At 52.4% G+C, this 18,354-nt stretch overlaps 1 protein-coding gene across 1 annotated transcript in view; it reads left to right on the forward strand.

Annotated features, from left to right (window-relative positions):
- Positions 1 to 18,354, forward strand: part of Nectin1 (nectin cell adhesion molecule 1) — a 63,735-nt gene that overhangs the window by 40,084 nt on the left and 5,297 nt on the right. The window contains exons 2-5 of the mRNA XM_052757668.1: positions 7,159 to 7,509; positions 7,960 to 8,262; positions 8,558 to 8,675; positions 10,117 to 10,268. Of these exons, the coding sequence (XP_052613628.1) occupies positions 7,159 to 7,509; positions 7,960 to 8,262; positions 8,558 to 8,675; positions 10,117 to 10,268 (924 nt within the window). The remainder of the gene's footprint in view (positions 1 to 7,158; positions 7,510 to 7,959; positions 8,263 to 8,557; positions 8,676 to 10,116; positions 10,269 to 18,354) is intronic.

An 18,354-nucleotide genomic window follows, 5' to 3' on the forward strand; every position in this document is an offset into this window, starting at 1 on the left:
CCCTGTCCTGGGTGCAAAGGGGAGTTTGGAAGCGGGTGATGCAGCCTGGGAGCCAAGGAGCTCCTGAATTAATGGGGAACCATGCCTGGGGCATAGATACGAGAAAGGACAAGTTCAAAGGGCTTCAGCAAACGCCCCGCCCTGATGGGTTCTTGCTGGCAGAATGATCAGGTCCAGATGACAGGTTGGCAAAAACCTTCCAAGAGGCGATGACCCCAGAAAGGGAGTTCCCTGCTGGTCCCACTTCTTCCTCGCCAGCCTCCCTGAAGTGCTTCCTGCCTGGACTTCCTGAGAGGTGACATTTGGGAAAGAAGCCATGCTGAGGGGAGGGTCCCAAAGCTGTAAGTCACCTTGCTGACTCAGCTGGCTTTCAGGGACCCTTCCCCCTCCCCACAGTGAGTCATTCCCACTTATACTTAGCTGTTTCTCACCCCCGGAAGTCCTGTCCTGTCTGCCCATTCCTGGAGGGGAGGGAGGGAGCATGCCTAGAAAGCTCTGGAAGCAAAGGATATTGGTTTCAACTGGAGATGTGCCTTGTTGGTAGAGCACTTACTTAGCTAGCATGTGCAAGGCCCTGGGTTGGATTTCCAATACAGTCCCTGACCTAAACACACACACACACACACACACACACACACACACACACACACACGTCGGGGGGGAGGGGGGTTGATTTCTTCTAGCCAGGTGTCATGGTCATGGTAGCTCTGACATGTAACTAATCCCACACTGGGCAGGAACCTTAGTTAAAAGGTTAAGACAGGAGAATAGCCATGACTTTGAGGCTAGCCTAGGCTGCATAGTCTTGTTCTAGAGTAGCCTAGGCTACAGTGTGAGACTTTGTCTCACAACAAAGTAAAACCAAAAGAAGAAAGAGATGTTTTTTTTGGCACAGGTCCTTGTCAGAGAGCCCAGCACCCCACATCTGTACACACAGACTTATTCTCTTCGTGTGCTAACACTCTGCTCCAGCCACTGCTGGAGACACCGGGGCACGTTTCAGAAAATGAAGGCCTGGAGAAGATCTGCCCAGCCAGGTCAGGACACAGTGGTCCTCACAAAAGTACCCATTTACACACCCACCTTCTGAGCCCAGACCCAGCTTGCCCAGGAGTTCTGAAGTCAAAAAGGGCAGGAGGAGAAACTGCTCGTGTGGCCACGCCCGATGCGTGGGAACTTTTGCCACCCCCCTGCAGATTAGCTCCGTGGCAAGCAGGGCAGGGCCCTGGGGAGCAGGTTCGTCTGCCACAACTGAAGAGCCTTTGTGTTTTGTTGCTGAGTTTGGGTTTTTGCTGCCCTGTGACGTTGTGGGGGGCTGGTCCAATGCTTGCCTTGCTAGCTCAGCACTTCTGAGAAGCCAGGTTGCCCCAGCTGCCTCGCCTGTGCCCTGTTAAGGAAACTGAGGCACCGGAGCACAAGTCCCAGGGACCTGTGTCTTGGACCTTGACCGTGTAGGGTGGTCAGAGAGGATCTAGGCAGTGATTAAGGGCAGGGCAGGGCAAGACTCACTGTGTACCCTAAGATGTAAGAAACCCTCTTCTGTGGGCGCAGGTTCCACGACAGGGCGCAGGACACCCCCTGTCCTCTCTCTACTCCACTCTTCCCACTGTGCACATAATAGACTTCTGTAGGCACTCCAGCCTGAGCTCCCTAAATTCCATCTGACCCACAGTCACTGGACTCCAGCACAAGGCACCTATGAGTACTGTGGCTGGGTACTGTGTCATTTTCTAAGGTTTCCGAGGGTATCTCCCAGAAGGTCATCATCACCCAGAACAAGGACCCTAGGGAGATAGATTGAGCCAGACTCTCGTTTAAGGTAGGAATTACATTAGGCCAGGGGGCTTGCTAATCTATGACCTTGGGCAGATGACCCAACCCCTCTTGACCTAGTTAGTGCTAGGTTGCCTGATCCATTGAGCCCTGATGTGCTACTGTGTCATAAGCCCCCGTCTATAGTCTGCAGGGGAAGGGGGCTTTCTTATTGCTTGGGTAACCAGAGCGTCAGCAGATTCCCCAAACCTGGGGCCTACTATGTCAGGCGTAATGTGGTTGACACAGCCCAAGGTCAAGCATGTCCCTACTTTTCCCATGGTAGCTAGACATCCATTGAGTGACAGGATACAGACTCCGCACAAACGCAGGAAATAGTAATGGGTTCGAGTGCATGGTTCTATGCCATTGGGGTCCTCGTAGAAGTGTCCACCAGAGAGTCAGGAATGAGAACCATCTCGGTGTCCCAGAAGAGGGGGCCTGTAGCACCCTGCACAGTGCCTAGTGCCAAGTAGATGATCAGGAAACATTTGTTGAATGAAGTCCTAGAAAGAGAGGCCTACTGCTTCACAGATAGTGTTGATGGTGATGGTGATCATGATGATGATGGTGATGGTGATGGTGATGATGACGATGATGAGGATGGCGGCAACCAACGTTGATTATTTATTTGGTGCTCATGCTGCTTTCTGAGTTTTCCGTGTATTCCTTCACTTCACCCTTACAATGGGGCAGGCATTAACTATTAGAATCCCCATTTTGCAGATGTGCACCCTCAGTGTAAACTGGGTCGCAGAGAGTTTAAGTCATTGGCCCCCTGGAAGGCACAGAGGCCGAATGCAAACTCATACTGCAGACTCTTCCCAGCCCCACTGTGCACCTCAAAAGAGGGTGCCAGGAAGGCCATACAGAGCTCGGGAGCCACCCATGTCGTTTCCCAGACTGTGAAGCTGGAGCGGGCATGGAGAAAACTGAGTGTACTCTAAGACCTCCCTTCCTGCCACCTGCCCCTGCAGGCACCCTATCCGTCCTGTTCCTCTTCTCAGGCTTTCCAGGTGAGGCCGAGGAAGCCTACCCACCCCCGCCCCTCCTCTCCATGTGCAAGAGTGAGCCCTTTTCCTTTGGAAAGCCACCCAGTCTAAGAGCTGGATACTTAGATCTGATTTCACATGCTTAGTCCAAGCCAGGGAGTCCCGACAGAAGCTTGAGAACCAGGTCCCTCGGGCTGGAGTGTTGAGGCGGGGCCTGATTTTGCTAATCTTTCATCCCCTCTCAACTCCAGGACACTGAGGTCTTTACCCTCAGTTCTCCAGGAGCCCCACATGCCACCCATGGACTACCTCCTAGGCTCTGTTAATAGCCAGCCAGCTATGACAGAGGCCAAGAGTAAAAGTGAGGATGCCCACTACTGAGAGGTCCTCCATGTCCCCACCCAGCTCATCACAGGGCCAGAGAGGGCCAGGAATGCCTTTGTGTACAATGAAGGGATGCCAGGAATTTTTCTCTCTACACAACCATGAAGCTGCTTCTGGGAGACCCCAGTGGAGAGAAAAACGGCCTCTATCCAGTATAGACTTAGGTAGGGAGGATGGACACACACACACACACACACACACACACACACACACACACACACCTGCTTTGGCATAGAAACCTCCCCAACTTACATGGGGCATCAGCAGCGACCTCCCCCTTCTGGCACCAACTTAGCCCTGAAGGGTGAGGTCACTGCTTGGGAAGCAGCATGGGAATATCAGCCTGTATATCAGGGCCTCCCCGCTGCCTGCCCCACTGCAGAAGGCATTAGAGGAGGTGGGGTAGTGGGGCTCAGTGGGCCATGTGTCTTTCCAGGCCCACCATACCTAGCACCAGGATTGTTCCTGATACCCATGCCCCTTCCCCCAACTCTCAAGTTGTGGCCCAAGCCCTCCCAACTGGCTTTTCCAGTTCTTGGCTTTATGTGGTGCAAGTTTCCCAATTATGCCCACATTATCTCAGCTGCTGGGCAGCCTCCAGCAGGCTTGGGGAGTGGAGGCTGGGGGAGTTTCAGGGAGCACCCATTTTTATCCTGTCAGGGAGGATGGAGGAAATTAGCTGCTTGCCAGCTGACCAGTCAGCAGGAGTGCTAGACCATCTGACCCACTGACCTCCTCTCCGGCTGCTTCCGGGTGGGGCGTGGGCTGGGCTGCCGTGGGACAGCTAGAGCCAGAAGGAAACAAGACCCAGGGCAGCCAGCCTGCTCCCTTACAGAGGCAAGGGACGTGACTGCCAGGGTCTCACAGGTAGGCAGATATTCAGCCCCCAACTATGTGCCGTACTTCGCCCCCCCAGCTCCCCCAGCTTCCAACACCTCTGCTTGAGGTATCTGGTACTACCAAGGGCCAGCTGGGGGGCGGGGGCAGGAACACTCAATGTGCTTGTCAAGACTGTAGTGTGAATGGCAAAAAGAATGGGAATATGGATGAAATTCTCAATGCCAAGGGCATGGCTTGGGAAAGCCAGAAACATATGGCTTCAGCATCTCTCTCTCTCTGTCTCTGTCTCTGTCTCTCTCTCTCTCTCTCTCTCTCTCTCTGTGTGTTGTGTGTGTGTGTGTGTGTGTGTGTGTGTGTGTGTGTGTGTCTGTGTGTCTGTGTGTCTCTGTCTGTGTGTCTCTGTCTCTCTCATCTCTCCTTTCTTCCACATGCCTCCCAAGGTCTCACTATGCAATCCAGACTGGCCTTGAACTTAAGATCTTCTGACTCTGACTCCTGAATGCTAATATTACAAGCATGTCCCACCATGCCCGGCCTAGCGTGCATTTCCTAAGAACCTGCTGTGTACTAAGCCCCAAGATCCCACAGTCAATGTGATCCCTCGAAGAGTGGGATGGGGAGCAATGTGCTGAAGTGACCATGGGCTTTGGGACCTTCCCAGGAGCCCCTACTTCTCCATCATGCAGAGAAGGCAAGGGGAAGCCCCTGCTTCCCACTCTTGGATCCTAGGCCTCTTGAAGCCATCCTCCTGCCTCTGGGTCAGTAGAGGGCTTGGTACTATTGATGGTACTCAGTAAACTGCAGATGTGGGATATGAAGTACACCAGTGTCATCACTCATCAGTGACAGGAAGCACATACAGTCATGTGACAAAGATGCAGCCTTGGGGACTTGACAGACTCAGAGACAGACAGAAGTGGAGGGCAGAGCCTGGTCTGGGGTGGTTGTCTGGGGGTAGTGCCAAGTTCAGGCTAAGGAGGTGCAAAGGAAAGGACTTCCTGGATGTGGAGACTGGAGGGAACTTCCGCCTTGCCCCCAGCTGCCCGCTGCTTCCTGGGAGTCTCCATTCTCTTGGCTACCATTGCAGTTTGCCCAGCAATAAATATTTGCTACATTAGAGAAAAGGAAACACAGAAGCCTGCTGTGTAAGCCAGATGCTGAGCCGGGCTGGACTTTGGGGACTCAGGAAGGGAAAGAATTCCCTGCAGGAGTTCACAGTCCATGAGAGAAGTCAGGAATGAACAGCCGTTTCTGAGACAGGGAGACTGTACTGGGAGGAACCTAGAGGACCAGACCACAGCTTCCTAACAGAAGGGCTTGAGTGGGTTCCTCACAGGAGCTGAAGGGGAAGGGCTCTCTCACCGTGCATCCTCAGCATCTCCTTCAATTCCTGCCCTCCACCCCCCTGTTACACTCTTGGCTCCCCAGCAACGGGTGAAGTAGAGAAGACTGGATTATCTGGCTCATTTGTCAGATGAGGGAACCGAGGCCCAGGAAAGCTCCTAGCTAGAGCTCTTCTTGGAAGGCAGAGCTTTTGACTCTCACAAAATGAAAGGAAAGACAGCATTCTAGATATGGTGCCACCATCTCCAATTCTAAAGTTCTGGAGGCCGAGGCCAGAAGGTTAGTCCAAGATCAGACTTGACCATTTAGCCAAAAACTGCCTTCAAAGACATCTTGGTGGGGGGAAGGGGAGGCAGAGTTTGAATGTAGCTCAGTAGTGGAAAACTTGCCAAGCATGTTGTCTCCATCCACAGAACCAGACAAAAGTGGGGAGACTAGAACCCGTGGATGTATGTTTACTAACATCGAACACTGACCTGTATCACTAAGGAAAAAGCAGCATTTGAACAATCTGTACAGTATGATTCTGGTTTGTTTGTTTTTTTTAATACAGAGAGCTAGCGAGATGGATCACTAGGCAAAATTCTTGCCATAAAAACATGAAGACAATATTTAGGGTCCCCAACACCCACATAAATGCCAGATGGACATAGTGGCCTGCCTAGGAGGTAAAGATGGGATCCCTGGAGCAAGCTGGCTAGCCAAATTAGCACCACCTGGGTCCAACTGAGAGCTCTTGCCTAAAAATGCAAGACAGAGAAGCTCATGCCTTTAACTCCAGCACTGAGGAGGCAGAGGCAAGCAGATCTCTGCAAATTCGAAGCCAGCCTGGTTAACACAGCAAATTCCAGGCCAGCTAGGGATACAGAGTACGACCCTGTCCAAAGAAAGAAAAATATGGTGGAACTCAATCAAGGAGGATACTTAGCATCATCCTCAGACCCCCATGTGCATGCATAACACACATACACATGCAAAAAAAAAAAAATACAGATAATAGCCAGGCATAGTAGTGGCATACATGGAGAATCCCGGCACTCAGGAAGCTGAGACACTAGGCAGTGGTGGCTCACGTCTTTAATTCCAGCACTCAGGAGCCAGAGGCAGGTGAATCTCTGTGAATTCAAGGCTAGCCTGGTCTACAGAGCGAATTCAGGATAGCCAGGGCTACACAGAGAAGCCCTGTCTCAGGGGAGGGAGAGGGGAGGGGAAGGAAGCTGAGACACAAGGGTCATGAATTCAAAGCTATTCTGAGCTACAAGTGAATGATGTCATTGTCTTCTTGGTATTTTTTCAGAATTATCTAGAGTGAAATTTTATTAATTATTTTATTTTATGTGTGTGTGCATATGCTGTGATGGGTATGTGGCAGTCAGAGGACAATTTAAAGGGGTCTCTTCTACCATGTGGATTCTGAGGATCAAATTTAGGTCATCATGCTTGGTGGCCAATGTCTTTACGCACTGAGACATCTTAACAGGCGATTTTTATATCAAGTAATTATTTAATTAATTTGGGGGGGATTGGAAATGAGTTTCACTTGTATCTCAGGTTGCCCTGGAACTTACTATGTAAGCAGGCTGCCCTCAAAGTCTCGTAGCAATCTTTCTGCTTAGCCTCCCAAGTGCTGGGGTTATGGGCACAAACCACCAGACCCAGTGATGATTTTCGTAAGAAGAATTACCAAAGTAATGACTGCTGTAAAAGCTAAGGCCGTGGTAAAGAGAATGGTAGGGGTGGGCAGTAGTGCCTGGCACTGACCATTTCCTATCTTCCCCTCTGCCAGGCATTCACACACAGGTGGTGCAGGTGAATGATTCCATGTATGGCTTCATCGGCACAGATGTGGTACTGCACTGTAGTTTTGCCAACCCACTGCCCAGTGTGAAGATTACCCAGGTTACGTGGCAGAAGTCCACCAATGGCTCCAAGCAGAACATGGCCATCTACAACCCAACTATGGGTGTCTCCGTGCTGCCCCCCTATGAGAAACGAGTGGAGTTCCTGCGACCCTCCTTCATTGATGGCACCATCCGCCTCTCCCGCCTGGAGCTGGAGGACGAGGGCATGTACATCTGTGAATTTGCCACCTTCCCTACAGGCAACCGTGAGAGCCAGCTCAATCTCACTGTGATGGGTAAGCTGCCCTGGGCCTCTTGCCTTTGCCTGTCTAGAGGGGTTGACCATCCTTATCGTGTACCTCGGTGGCCCCAGACACCCCTGTTGGGTTGGCATGCTCCCATAACTCCATGTATAGTGCCTCTCACTTGACTAGCCAGACTGTCCACAATTCCCCAAGAATTGAGGGTGGGGCCTTAGCTTTGGGCAGGGGCAGTATTTAGGCTGGAGCCCCCACCAAGGGACATTGTGTTGGAGACTAGGATGCGGGCAGATGCTTTAGACACCATAATAAGGAAGAAAGATGCTTGGTTTGAGCATGCCAAGACCCCAAGAAGCCTAAAAACAGGACTTTTTGTGCAGCAAGAAGGATTTATTGGCATGAGGAACTTCCCAAGAGAAATTCTGGGAAGGGCTTTGGCAAGGGTGACAGGCAACTTCAACTGATGCCATGGTGTTGTGCCCACAGCCAAACCCACCAACTGGATCGAGGGTACCCAGGCAGTGCTCCGAGCCAGGAAGGGACAGGATGACAAGGTCCTGGTGGCTACCTGCACCTCAGCCAATGGGAAGCCTCCCAGTGTGGTGTCCTGGGAAACACGGCTAAAGGGCGAGGCAGAGTACCAGGAAATCCGGAACCCCAATGGCACAGTGACAGTCATCAGCCGTTACCGCTTGGTGCCCAGCCGGGAAGCCCACCGGCAGTCCCTGGCATGCATCGTCAACTATCACCTGGACCGCTTCAGGGAGAGCCTCACACTCAACGTGCAGTGTGAGCCGGGGCCGGGGGCCCTTCCCACCCATTGCCACCTGCCCTCCTCTTCTGTCCCCTAGTCCTTCCCCGCTGCTTCCTCCTCCAAGATGCTGCAATTCTCCCTTCCTCTCCCTCTGTCGCTCCTCCCTCCTTCCAACCTTCCTTTCCCCTTGCCGCTTCTGCTCTGAGGTCTTGTAATGCCCACTAGCTGCTCCTGTGTCCTCACCGTCTCCCTTCCTTAGCTGTACCTTCCATCCCTTCCCTGCCTGCTCCCCTGACCTCACCCTCTTCCAAACCCTCCCTTGCCTCACAGATGAACCTGAGGTGACCATTGAGGGCTTTGATGGCAACTGGTACCTGCAGCGGACAGATGTGAAGCTTACGTGCAAAGCCGATGCTAACCCCCCAGCCACCGAGTACCACTGGACCACGTGAGTGCTGTAGGCTGGCCCATCCCCTGAGAATACCCTTTGCTGGACCACATACTGGGAGTAGGGAGGATTAGAATCTAGGCTCCGATTTTTCCGTGGGGGTTAGTTTAAGAGATCCCACATATACACACATACCATGTACGCACACCTCTGCATTTGAGTGCTAGGATTTGGGACTAATAATCCTGCCAGCGGGGGTTTCCCTCATGACCTGCTTCCCTTCACTCACTAATAAAGGATTTTGTCGTTTCCCTTTGGTGACTCATCCCACCCAAGTCCCCATTATTTATTTTATCAAAGTGTCCCCTGGGAAGCTGGTGTTCTGGAACACCCCAGGCTTTCTTTGTTCCTAGTCCTTCTGTATAGCAACCCCAGGTTCTCTGGGTGGAGGCAGCAGTGGACCCCCATGTCCCACTGTCCCGTTCTTGGCTTTACAGGCTGATTCTTGACCTTCAGAGAGGAACATATCCTCTCTAGCCAATACAAACATCTCAAGCCATCGTTCTTTTCACAGAAAACTAGGTGGGAAGCTAAGAGAGTTGGCATGGGTGGCCAGAAGACAGCAGCTAAGAGTGCACCTAAACCATTGTCTATGGAGTAGAGGACCCTGGCAGGTCCTCCCTGGCAGCCTGAATTTCTAGGCACAAAACTGCTTCTGAAGGTGAGGTAGACAGAACCTGCTTGCCAGTCGGCCCTGTAGCCAGAGCAGCCGCTGGCTTAACTGAGGAGCAGCTAACAAGGGAAGGAGGAAGGAGCAAACTCCCAGATGTCCCCCACGTGACAATACCTTGAGATATGCCCAGCAATGGCATATGCCTGTTTCCCCATCCAAACAGCTTCTTCTAATGCACTTGGCCTCAGTGGCCTCACTAAGGGGAACCGGGATCAGGACCCAGGTGTCTCTGTTAATCAACCCACTGCCAAGGAGACGAAGGATCAACAAGACCCAGGAGCAGTAGGACGAGCACTCTCCTGAAGCCTGCAGACCCAGCTGGCCTCCACTCTGCTGCTTCCTAGCCGTGTGTCCTGGTCCTTGAATCTCGGGTTTCATCTGTTAATGTGGGAGTGGTACCCACCTGCCTTGAATACATTTCAGTGGCGTGACGATCAACCATGAACTGCCAAGCACGATGGTCCAAGCCTTGTCATCTCAGCACCAGAGAGGCCCAATCAGGATTGCTGCAAGTTCAGCGCCTACCTGGGCAACATAACAAAACCCTGCCTAACAAAGAAAAAGAAAATCATGAATTACTGAATAATAGAAAAACGGAGATGCAAGACATTATTATTGTGATTATTTTCCCTCCATCTCAAACAGACCCTAATATATGCACTCAGCCAAAGGGCTGGTGGATAGCATTAGAGCCAAGCGGATGCCCCGGGAGCTGAGTCTTGGAGCTGAAGAGTCATAAACCTTTACTGTGTCTCCCAATACCTACAGGTTGAATGGCTCCCTCCCCAAGGGTGTGGAGGCCCAGAACAGAACCCTCTTCTTCCGAGGACCCATCAACTACAGCCTGGCAGGAACCTACATCTGTGAGGCCACCAACCCCATTGGTACCCGCTCAGGCCAGGTGGAGGTCAATATCACAGGTAGGAACCTTCATGCTCCCTGCTGCTCCCCATCTTCGGATTCCTCCATAGCTGCACCCACTGCTTTCTTTGCACCTGGTGGGAAGTTTGTGTCCCCCACCCCACCACCCCACCCCCATTGCTTCTCTGCAGCTCAGGGCATGGTTCTTTCTTTACATTTTTCTCTTTGCTTTATAGGGCTATAGGGTACAGTCAAAGTGACCTTCGGGCGGCGTGGGAGGAGGCAGGAAGTGTTGTTTTCAGCAATGGCTGAGCGCTCGCACCAGGGAGTCATGCTAGCTTACTAGCATGGATCGGGTCTACAGGCAGAGCTCATGTCCTCCAAGTTCTGCAGCTGGAGTTGAGGAAACCTATAGGGCTGCAGGGTGAGGCTCGCCTCAAGCGGAACACAAGACAGACAGTAGAGTAGAGGCTGGAGTGAGCAAGCACCCCGAAGGCACAGGATACTTATGTTTCGAGACTGAATTGCTCTCTTCCCAGATCTTTCTCTGTGATCACAGAGGGGTGAGTCCATCAGGGGAAATGAATGCTGTGGTGTTCCACAGGGAGACTTCACCCGGGATGTGACCTGAGCAGGCCTCATCTGTAAAATGAGGGTAGGGTGACCCGCCTTGAAGGAAGGGCTGCTGTCCAATGACACATAATGTAGGTCACATAACCTAGCACAACTCAGTCTGTCAGTAAGTGGCCAAGGCTCTGTGATTATTGTCGTGACCTCCGTCATTATCATCGTCATTAACCATAGCATCAAAACAAATGCACCAAGGAGTAAATTGCCACCAAATAACTTCAAAAGGGGGAGTGTTTTTAGTATCAAACCTGAGTCGGTTGCCAAGTGAGAAAGGGACACAAAAAGCCTCCCAAAACAGGAAAGGACATCCCACTGCCACCAAAGGAGACAGGATGTAATATGCACAGAGTGACCTCGAGCTTCCAGGAAACTAGGCAGTGGTAGCAGATGCTAGCTAGACACAGGTTTGGGGGAGCCCTGAGGATGTGCTGGCTCTGAGAGAGAGCCCTCATCCATCATCCGTGGGTGCATTCCAAACACACCTGCACAAAGAGCAGCTGGAGCCGTCCACACTGACCTGTCCTTGGGGCTTCCTGTCACCTAGGAACAAGAGGGTGTGGTCACTTACTGTTTTCCTGAACTCCCTGCCCCCGACTCTGAGAGTGTTTAAAGAGGTCGAGGTACCAGGGTTGGAGCCCGCTAACAGCCAAGGGGGCCTGCCGGGATAGGGTTTGGGAATTCCTATAGGGTGACAGACAAGCAGAGGGGGACTGCGCACACTTCTCCCTTCTGGAACAAGTTGGAGACACATAAGGGTCCTGAGCGCTGGCCCTGAGGCGGCGGGGTTGATGAGGAAATGCACAGCTGCTTCCCATGAGGAGTCATCATAATGGGTGTGGTGAGCAGTGTCACTTGAGGGCCAGGAATGTGTTCGTGTAAGGACTTCTTGGCTGTGTGGCCTTGAATAAGTTCTTCACCTCTCAGCACCTCAGCTTCCCGATCTGTAATGTGGAGGAGGTAGTCGGACTTACATCCCATTGTCCATATGACCATGGAGTACTTTCTCCAACAGGAACACCAAAGCCACCACAGCATCCCACGGTGCCACCCAGAAACTCTGGGAAAATGGCTGATTGGAAATTTGGAGGAAGTAGGGCGCCCCAAAGCATCCTCTCATTGATGTTACCTCTCAGCATGAGACTGACCAGAGACTAGCCTCAGAGTCACAGGCAGCAGGAAGGTGCATCCTCCCTTCCCCAAAAGCCCAGGAGTAAAGGTGCTGGTCTTGAGGGAGGGCTGCTCTGTGGGGGGCTCAGGTGCAGGAGCAGAGAGAAGGAGGAGGAGGAGGAGACTAGCCATGGGGAGGAAGCTGCTGTGGGTACCCAGTGCCTGCTGTGGGACCTGTGGTCAGGTCTATCTAGGTGGTGGTGTGTGCTTGGCTGCACATAACTTCTGGAGTGTGTTCAAGGACAGGTGGTCTAAAGCTACCCAGAGCTCCAGCTGAAAAAGGGTCACCCCATGCCAGCTCTGTTGCTGGCAGATTAGCCAGAAGCCAAGAGCCAAACAAGCATGGCACCCCTTGATCTCCTGATGGGCTCAGGAGCTGTGGGTCAGCCCCTCCCCCCCCCCCCACCCAGGGAGTAGCGTTCATCCTTTCTGAAGGACTCAGCCAGATGTTCTAAGCCTTCCCAGTGCTGTTTATTCTCTAAGTGGCAGATGACCTCATCACCCTTCTCCCCACATCAGCAAGTGGCCTCTGCAATCTCTGGGAACCACCCCAAGGGGCACAGCTGGGCCCTGTGCTCCTAACCTCACTGGTCTGAAGGCAATGCATGAGTGAGAGGGATAAGTGGAAATTTAATATTTCATCCTGACCATCCTTTCAGGTAATAGCTTTGCCCTGGGCACATCTGGAGAGTGGAATGAAGAGCAGCTGGGGTGGGGTAGGCAGGGGGCGCACGTGGAAGGTGAGGAGCTGGAACGGTGGGGGAAGAGGGGGATGAAGAAGGACCGGAGAGCCTCGGGAAGGCTCATGGTGAAGCAGCTTGAGGTTTGGCTATGTTCAGATTGCTGCATGGTGGCACCAGGACACTATTTCGTCACTGTCACAGTGAATGACCCCTGGTGTGAAATAGGCCCAAGCTATGGCCATAGGAATGAGAAAGCTGAAGAAACAACCTAGTGGAATTTGTGGGTGCATTTAACAGCGTCTGGCCACTCAAAGAAGCACATTTCCAAGGCCCTTGTGCTGAGAAGCAATTTCAAAGTGTTGGGTCAGTGGTCCCACAACATAGTAGATAGTGTACCTACCTTCTTCCACGAGGGCTAACACTAAGGGTGGGAGGGGTCCAGAATATGGCCTTACCAAATAGGATATAGCTTTCACCCCTAAGGGTGTTAGGAGGAAAGTGGCAGATTGGCCTGTTGCCACTCCCAAGAGCAGGGCAGGGAAGCCACTCAAGCTCAGTGTGTCTGTCCCAACTCTTCCTTCCAGTGACGTCTAGGCTCATCCCATGGGCATGCCAGTTGGGCCAGTTCTTTGGACCAAAGATGGCGGGCCTTCACAGGGAGTGTCTCTGCAGGTGTGCATGCCTAGACACGAGTGTGGGTGTGTTCTTCTGTAAGCATGTGTAAGCCCGTGTGAGCAGGCAAGCCACGGTCTGCATGCTGAGCATGCAAATGGAAGCCTGGGGCTATGCTGAGGGCAAATGTGACTGTCTCCAAGCCAGCAAATGGCAGTGCGTTTGGGATTATGAGGATGCAGCTGAGTCCATACCTCTGGGAGTTCCTCTCCCAGCTTGCAGGAGCCTTGTCAGACAATGGAGGAGCTACACAGCTGCTACAGCTACAGGAAGACAGCAGGGCTTCTCAGGGTATGACCCCAGCCTTCCCATTCTCCCTCTGGCTCGCCTCATTGCATGCTGGGAAATGTAGTTCTCACAACTTCCTGGCCTGATCGGATGTAGGTCATTTCCTGCCTGCTGAAACCTTCAGCATTGGTTGTGGAAGCAAGCCCAGACATTCTCTTTGACCTTAGATCAATCTAGTTCTAGACTCTAAACCCTAACTCCAGTTCACCTCTTATCTATCCAAAGCCCCCGACACTGGGCCACCCATCTTACTCTGGAAACTATGGACCCAGAACGAGCAGTCTCATTGCTCTGAGGTCCTGCCCATTCAGGTTCCCAGAGGGAAGCCTGCAACCCTTCAGAAGCAGGGCCAGGTGGGCCACTTTGTAAGACGACCTGAGAGGAACCAGCTGGGCCCCCAGCAACAAGAGCAAATGATGCCAGTGCTTCTCTCCCTAGCTGTAGCCCTTGTGTTTCTGCTTCTAACACAGAGACAGAGGTGGCTGGCCGACTGTGACAAATGGAGGGGTGGAGGAGAGGGGCGGGATGCCCCTTTCCTCCGGTTGGCAGGTGGATTAAGTTCCCATAGCCATCCCTTTCTTCTGCCTCCCTCCCTTGATGCTTGTGTTTTGACATCTTAGCTATCCCGTTGCTCTCCACAGACCTAACACTAAAGCAGGCTAAATAACATGGGTTCCCTGTGGTCCCAAAAGGGACCACAGGAACAGTAAACCTGTGTTAGAGGGCCTGGGCTGGGGAGGTCAGAGGTAGAGAACCAAGTATAATCTGCCCCTAAACCACTGCTCTCCTCCTAACCCTGACTCCTAAAAAATGAGGTCCCCAGGGTGTCCCAGGCCCACTTCATCTGTGGACGGAATGCTTTTCACTGCCAGGAGTAAGCCTTACCTTTAAGGCGGAGCCATGGCATGAGAGAATATGTTCTTTTGCTCAACAAAGATTTCTTTGCCTTGTGATCTAGGCGTTGGGGATAAATAAGTGAGTAAAACAGACCAAACTCCATCCTTACGGGGTCCAGAAGGTGATACAGGAAAAAAAGAACAGTGACAGAAAAGTCACTGTGCTGGAGATGAGTGCCTTGTGCATTTCAGTTTTAAAGGTGGTGGGTGGGGAAAGTGTTCATGAGTAGGTAATGTTCAAGCCAAGCCCTGAAGTAGGTGATGGCATGAAGCTCCAGTCCATGGCAAAGAGGTCTCAGCCTTCAAGAAAGCAGGGCAAGATGGTGTCAGAGGTCAGGCAGGGCACAGGTCATGGAGAACATTCTAGACTCTGTGGCTTTGGGTTTCCTCTGGGAGTAAAACAGTCATTAGGAGCTCCGGGCAGGGTAGCGATGGGATGTGACTTAGGCTTTAATGGGCTCTTGCTGGCTGCCGTATCAAATATAGTCCGCAGAAGCAAAGGGTGTAAGCAGTTAGGTATCGATAGCAATAAATAATCCCGGTGAAAGATGGTGGTGTCGTGGATGAGGGTGGTTGGGATGGAGTGGCAAGAAGTGGCTAGATTCTAGATTTATTTCAAAATATAATTTACAGAGTAGTTGGGGACACCAACTATTCTCATCAGACAGATGATACAGCAAACCCTGTCATCCTGTGATTAGTGGGGCCAGAAAATCCAATCTAGCTGAGTTAAATGTAAGAGCACGGTATTTTTCATTGGTTCTTTGCTGGGAAAGCAGGAAAGTAACCATGGTGGGGCTTAGGTTATGCACAGCGGTAACACAGCAGTGAGTCAGCTCCAGAAGATGAGTGGCTCCTTCCCTCAGCCCGACTGAAAGGAGAACCAGAACCAACCGTGGTTAATCCTAATTTGCGTTTATTAGCAATGAATTTGTAATTAATACATTGGAATCTGAGATTGTCTAGAATAAAGTGAAGGGTGCTGGCAGGGTGTGGGGTGTAAGCAACGGCTTACTTGTTTGCTTGTGATTAGGGACTCACTTGAAGCCAAGTCTGGGAAGCTGAAGCCAAAGGATCATAGGTTCAAGGCCAGCCTGAGAAACTTAGTGAGACCCTATCTCAAAATATGAAGCAAAAGAGAACTAAAAATATAGCCTGGTGGTAGAGTACTTGCTAGCTTGTGCCAGGCTCTATGTTAATCCTTACTTAGTAACACATACACATACAGAGAGAGAGAGAGAGAGAGAGAGAGAGAGAGAGAGAGAGAGAGAGAGAACACCCACTTAGATAGCAAGTATAATGTGTTAATCAGCTTGCTGTTACTATCATAAAATACCTAGGATAAAGAGGAAAGGTTCACACACCTTTGACCCCAGCACTTGGGAGGCAGAGGCTGGCAGATCTCTGTGAGTTCAAGGCCTACACAGTGAGGTCCAGAACAGCCAGGACTACATAGTAAGACAGTTGTCTCGGTGGGGGTGAGGGGGATGGGGAGGGGGGGATTCAGTCTAGCATACTGTGTCAAAAGTTGCAGTCCATGGATGTTTGACATAGACTTTAGGGGCCTGTGATGAAACACCACCATGGAAAGAATATGAGGTAGAGTAGCTCATTCATTCTGTGGAAGCCAGCACACAGACAAGGGGCAGGGTCCCCACATCCCTTTCAAGGACACACACACACCCCCAGTGACTGAACTTCCTCCCAGTAGGCTCCAGCTCTAAAGGTACCACCACCGCCCGGTAGTGCCATGAGCGAGCAACCAAGCCTTTAGCACCCAGGCCTTTGATGGGGACAGCAGTGAAGGTGTGTGACAGAGACTTGGCAGGCCAGGTGCTAAGGCCCAGCAGGCAATGGGGGAGTTGCTGCTGGTCATTGAGATGGAGAGAGTGACCGTGACTTTACAGTGGGAATTAACCTGCTGACGGTGGGCAGGGCAACTAAGAGGGAGCGACCCGGTGAAGGCGAGCGGCCCAAGAGCCTTCTTCACACAGCAGAACCCAGAGAGGAACGGTGACCCACCAGGCGCGAGTCAGAGCAGACAAACGCTGGTGGCGGTGGGAGCCCGGGGAAGGGCTGGTGAGTGGAGAGAGTGAGGAAGGGTGGACGGACGGACGCCATGTTGGAACAGGTGGGATTTGAGTTGGTGATTCCAGAAGTTTCTCGACTCCGTAACCGTAAACGTTAGTTCCCCGGGGATGGTCCTGTGGGCGGGAAGATGGGGGCAGGCTCCAGGAAGCTGGGACATACTCCATCCTGTATCTCTCTCTCCTCTCTCTCGTAGTCCAGGGTATGGGAGGAGGTGAAGGGCTCCCGTGTGTCATCTAAGCCAGTGTTTTTCTGAGTGTTTGTCCTACCGTTTCTTTGCTGAGCTCTGAGTCAGTGGCTCAAGGTTCTGTGGTGTACACTTTGGGAAACTGTATCCCAGAGGCCTTCAGAGATTCAGCTCTGCAGCTGGGCGAGAGCTGTGTGCTTGAAGTGGCTTGGGAAGCCAGGAGGACCACAGTTGAGTCATGACATGGAGATGAGCTCTGCCATGAGCAAAGATAAGGGACAAAGGTCCATAGACAAAGCTCCACTGGGAAGGCTGGAAAAAGCCCAGCAGTGCAGGCGGTTCCAGAGCACTGAGGAGGGAAAGCCGAGGACCCAGGGGTTTTCATCTCAGCAGGCTAGGGGCACAGTTCAGAAGCAGCAGGCAGGTCCTTCCGTATGGAAGTCCAGCCTCCAGGAAGCCTTTTCTAAGTGCACACCACAGTGTTCTCTTTCCCCTGCACTCCTGAGCACTTCCCTGCCAGCTTCCTCGATGTCTGCTGCTGCTGTGACTCCAAGCATGTCATTTGGTTCCGTAGCAATGCTGTGACTAGAAAGAAAGATACTTGGGGTTTATTTGCTAACTGAATAAGGAAGTAGACCGGTGAGGGTGGGCCAGGAGTGGTGGTGACCTGTAACGTCAACGCTCAGGAGGCTGAGACAGGAAGATCTCAAGTTCAGAGCCAGCCTGGGCTGGTGGGGCCTTGTTTGAAACCAACCAAGCAAAGAAAGACATGGAGGCAGATGTAGAGGATCAGATCTGAGGAGATCTGAAGTGGAGGAGGTAGGCTGAGAGTACAGATGTGCAAAGTACTTCCTTCCTAAGGACAGTGAGCAGATGGGACCCAGGAAACCCAGAGGAGCTTGAGACTGCTCCCAGAGAGTGTTGCAGAGATGGGCAGTCAAGACAGATGTCAGTAAACATTTATGGATCAGCTCCTCTGTGACCTGCACTGAGGACACAGGAGTGACCATCGGGGAACCAAGTCTTCCTGGCTTGTGCTCCAGCTCCAGGCTTAGGAAGCCTCTGGGTGGCCACAGCTCAGCCATGTGATCTCAGGCAAGTGCCCCCCCCCCCTTTGGGGGCCCCTGTGTTTTCACTAGCCTTTCCAGCCCGAGCCACAGGAAAGCCTTTCCCCCAAGCAGAACCTCCGCCCTGCTCCTGCCTGCTTGCCAGCAGCACCCCACACACTCACATGGGGCCCATGGGAGGAGTGTGATTCCGATGGAGTGAGTGATGCTGACTCAGGGAGTGAGCTGGCTGCAGCGGGTTCCCAGGAGCAGACACACACGGGGGCACAGACAGACCCAGTACCTTGGCCTTGGCCCTCCTGGGCCAGGCTGGAGAGAGCACCGGACAGCAGCCTTCCAGGCTTGCCCTGAGTCTGCACCCCAGCTCCTTACCAAGACCAGTCATGGTCTCCGGTGCCACCCTGTGGTAGTGCTGGGAACCGTCTCCCTGCGTCTTGCCCTGGGACCTCTTGGCCTCTGGCCTGGCC

Source organism: Peromyscus californicus, unplaced genomic scaffold, assembly GCF_007827085.1.
Source record: "Peromyscus californicus insignis strain IS unplaced genomic scaffold, ASM782708v3 Scaffold_11__1_contigs__length_118956290, whole genome shotgun sequence".
NCBI lineage: Eukaryota > Metazoa > Chordata > Mammalia > Rodentia > Cricetidae > Peromyscus > Peromyscus californicus.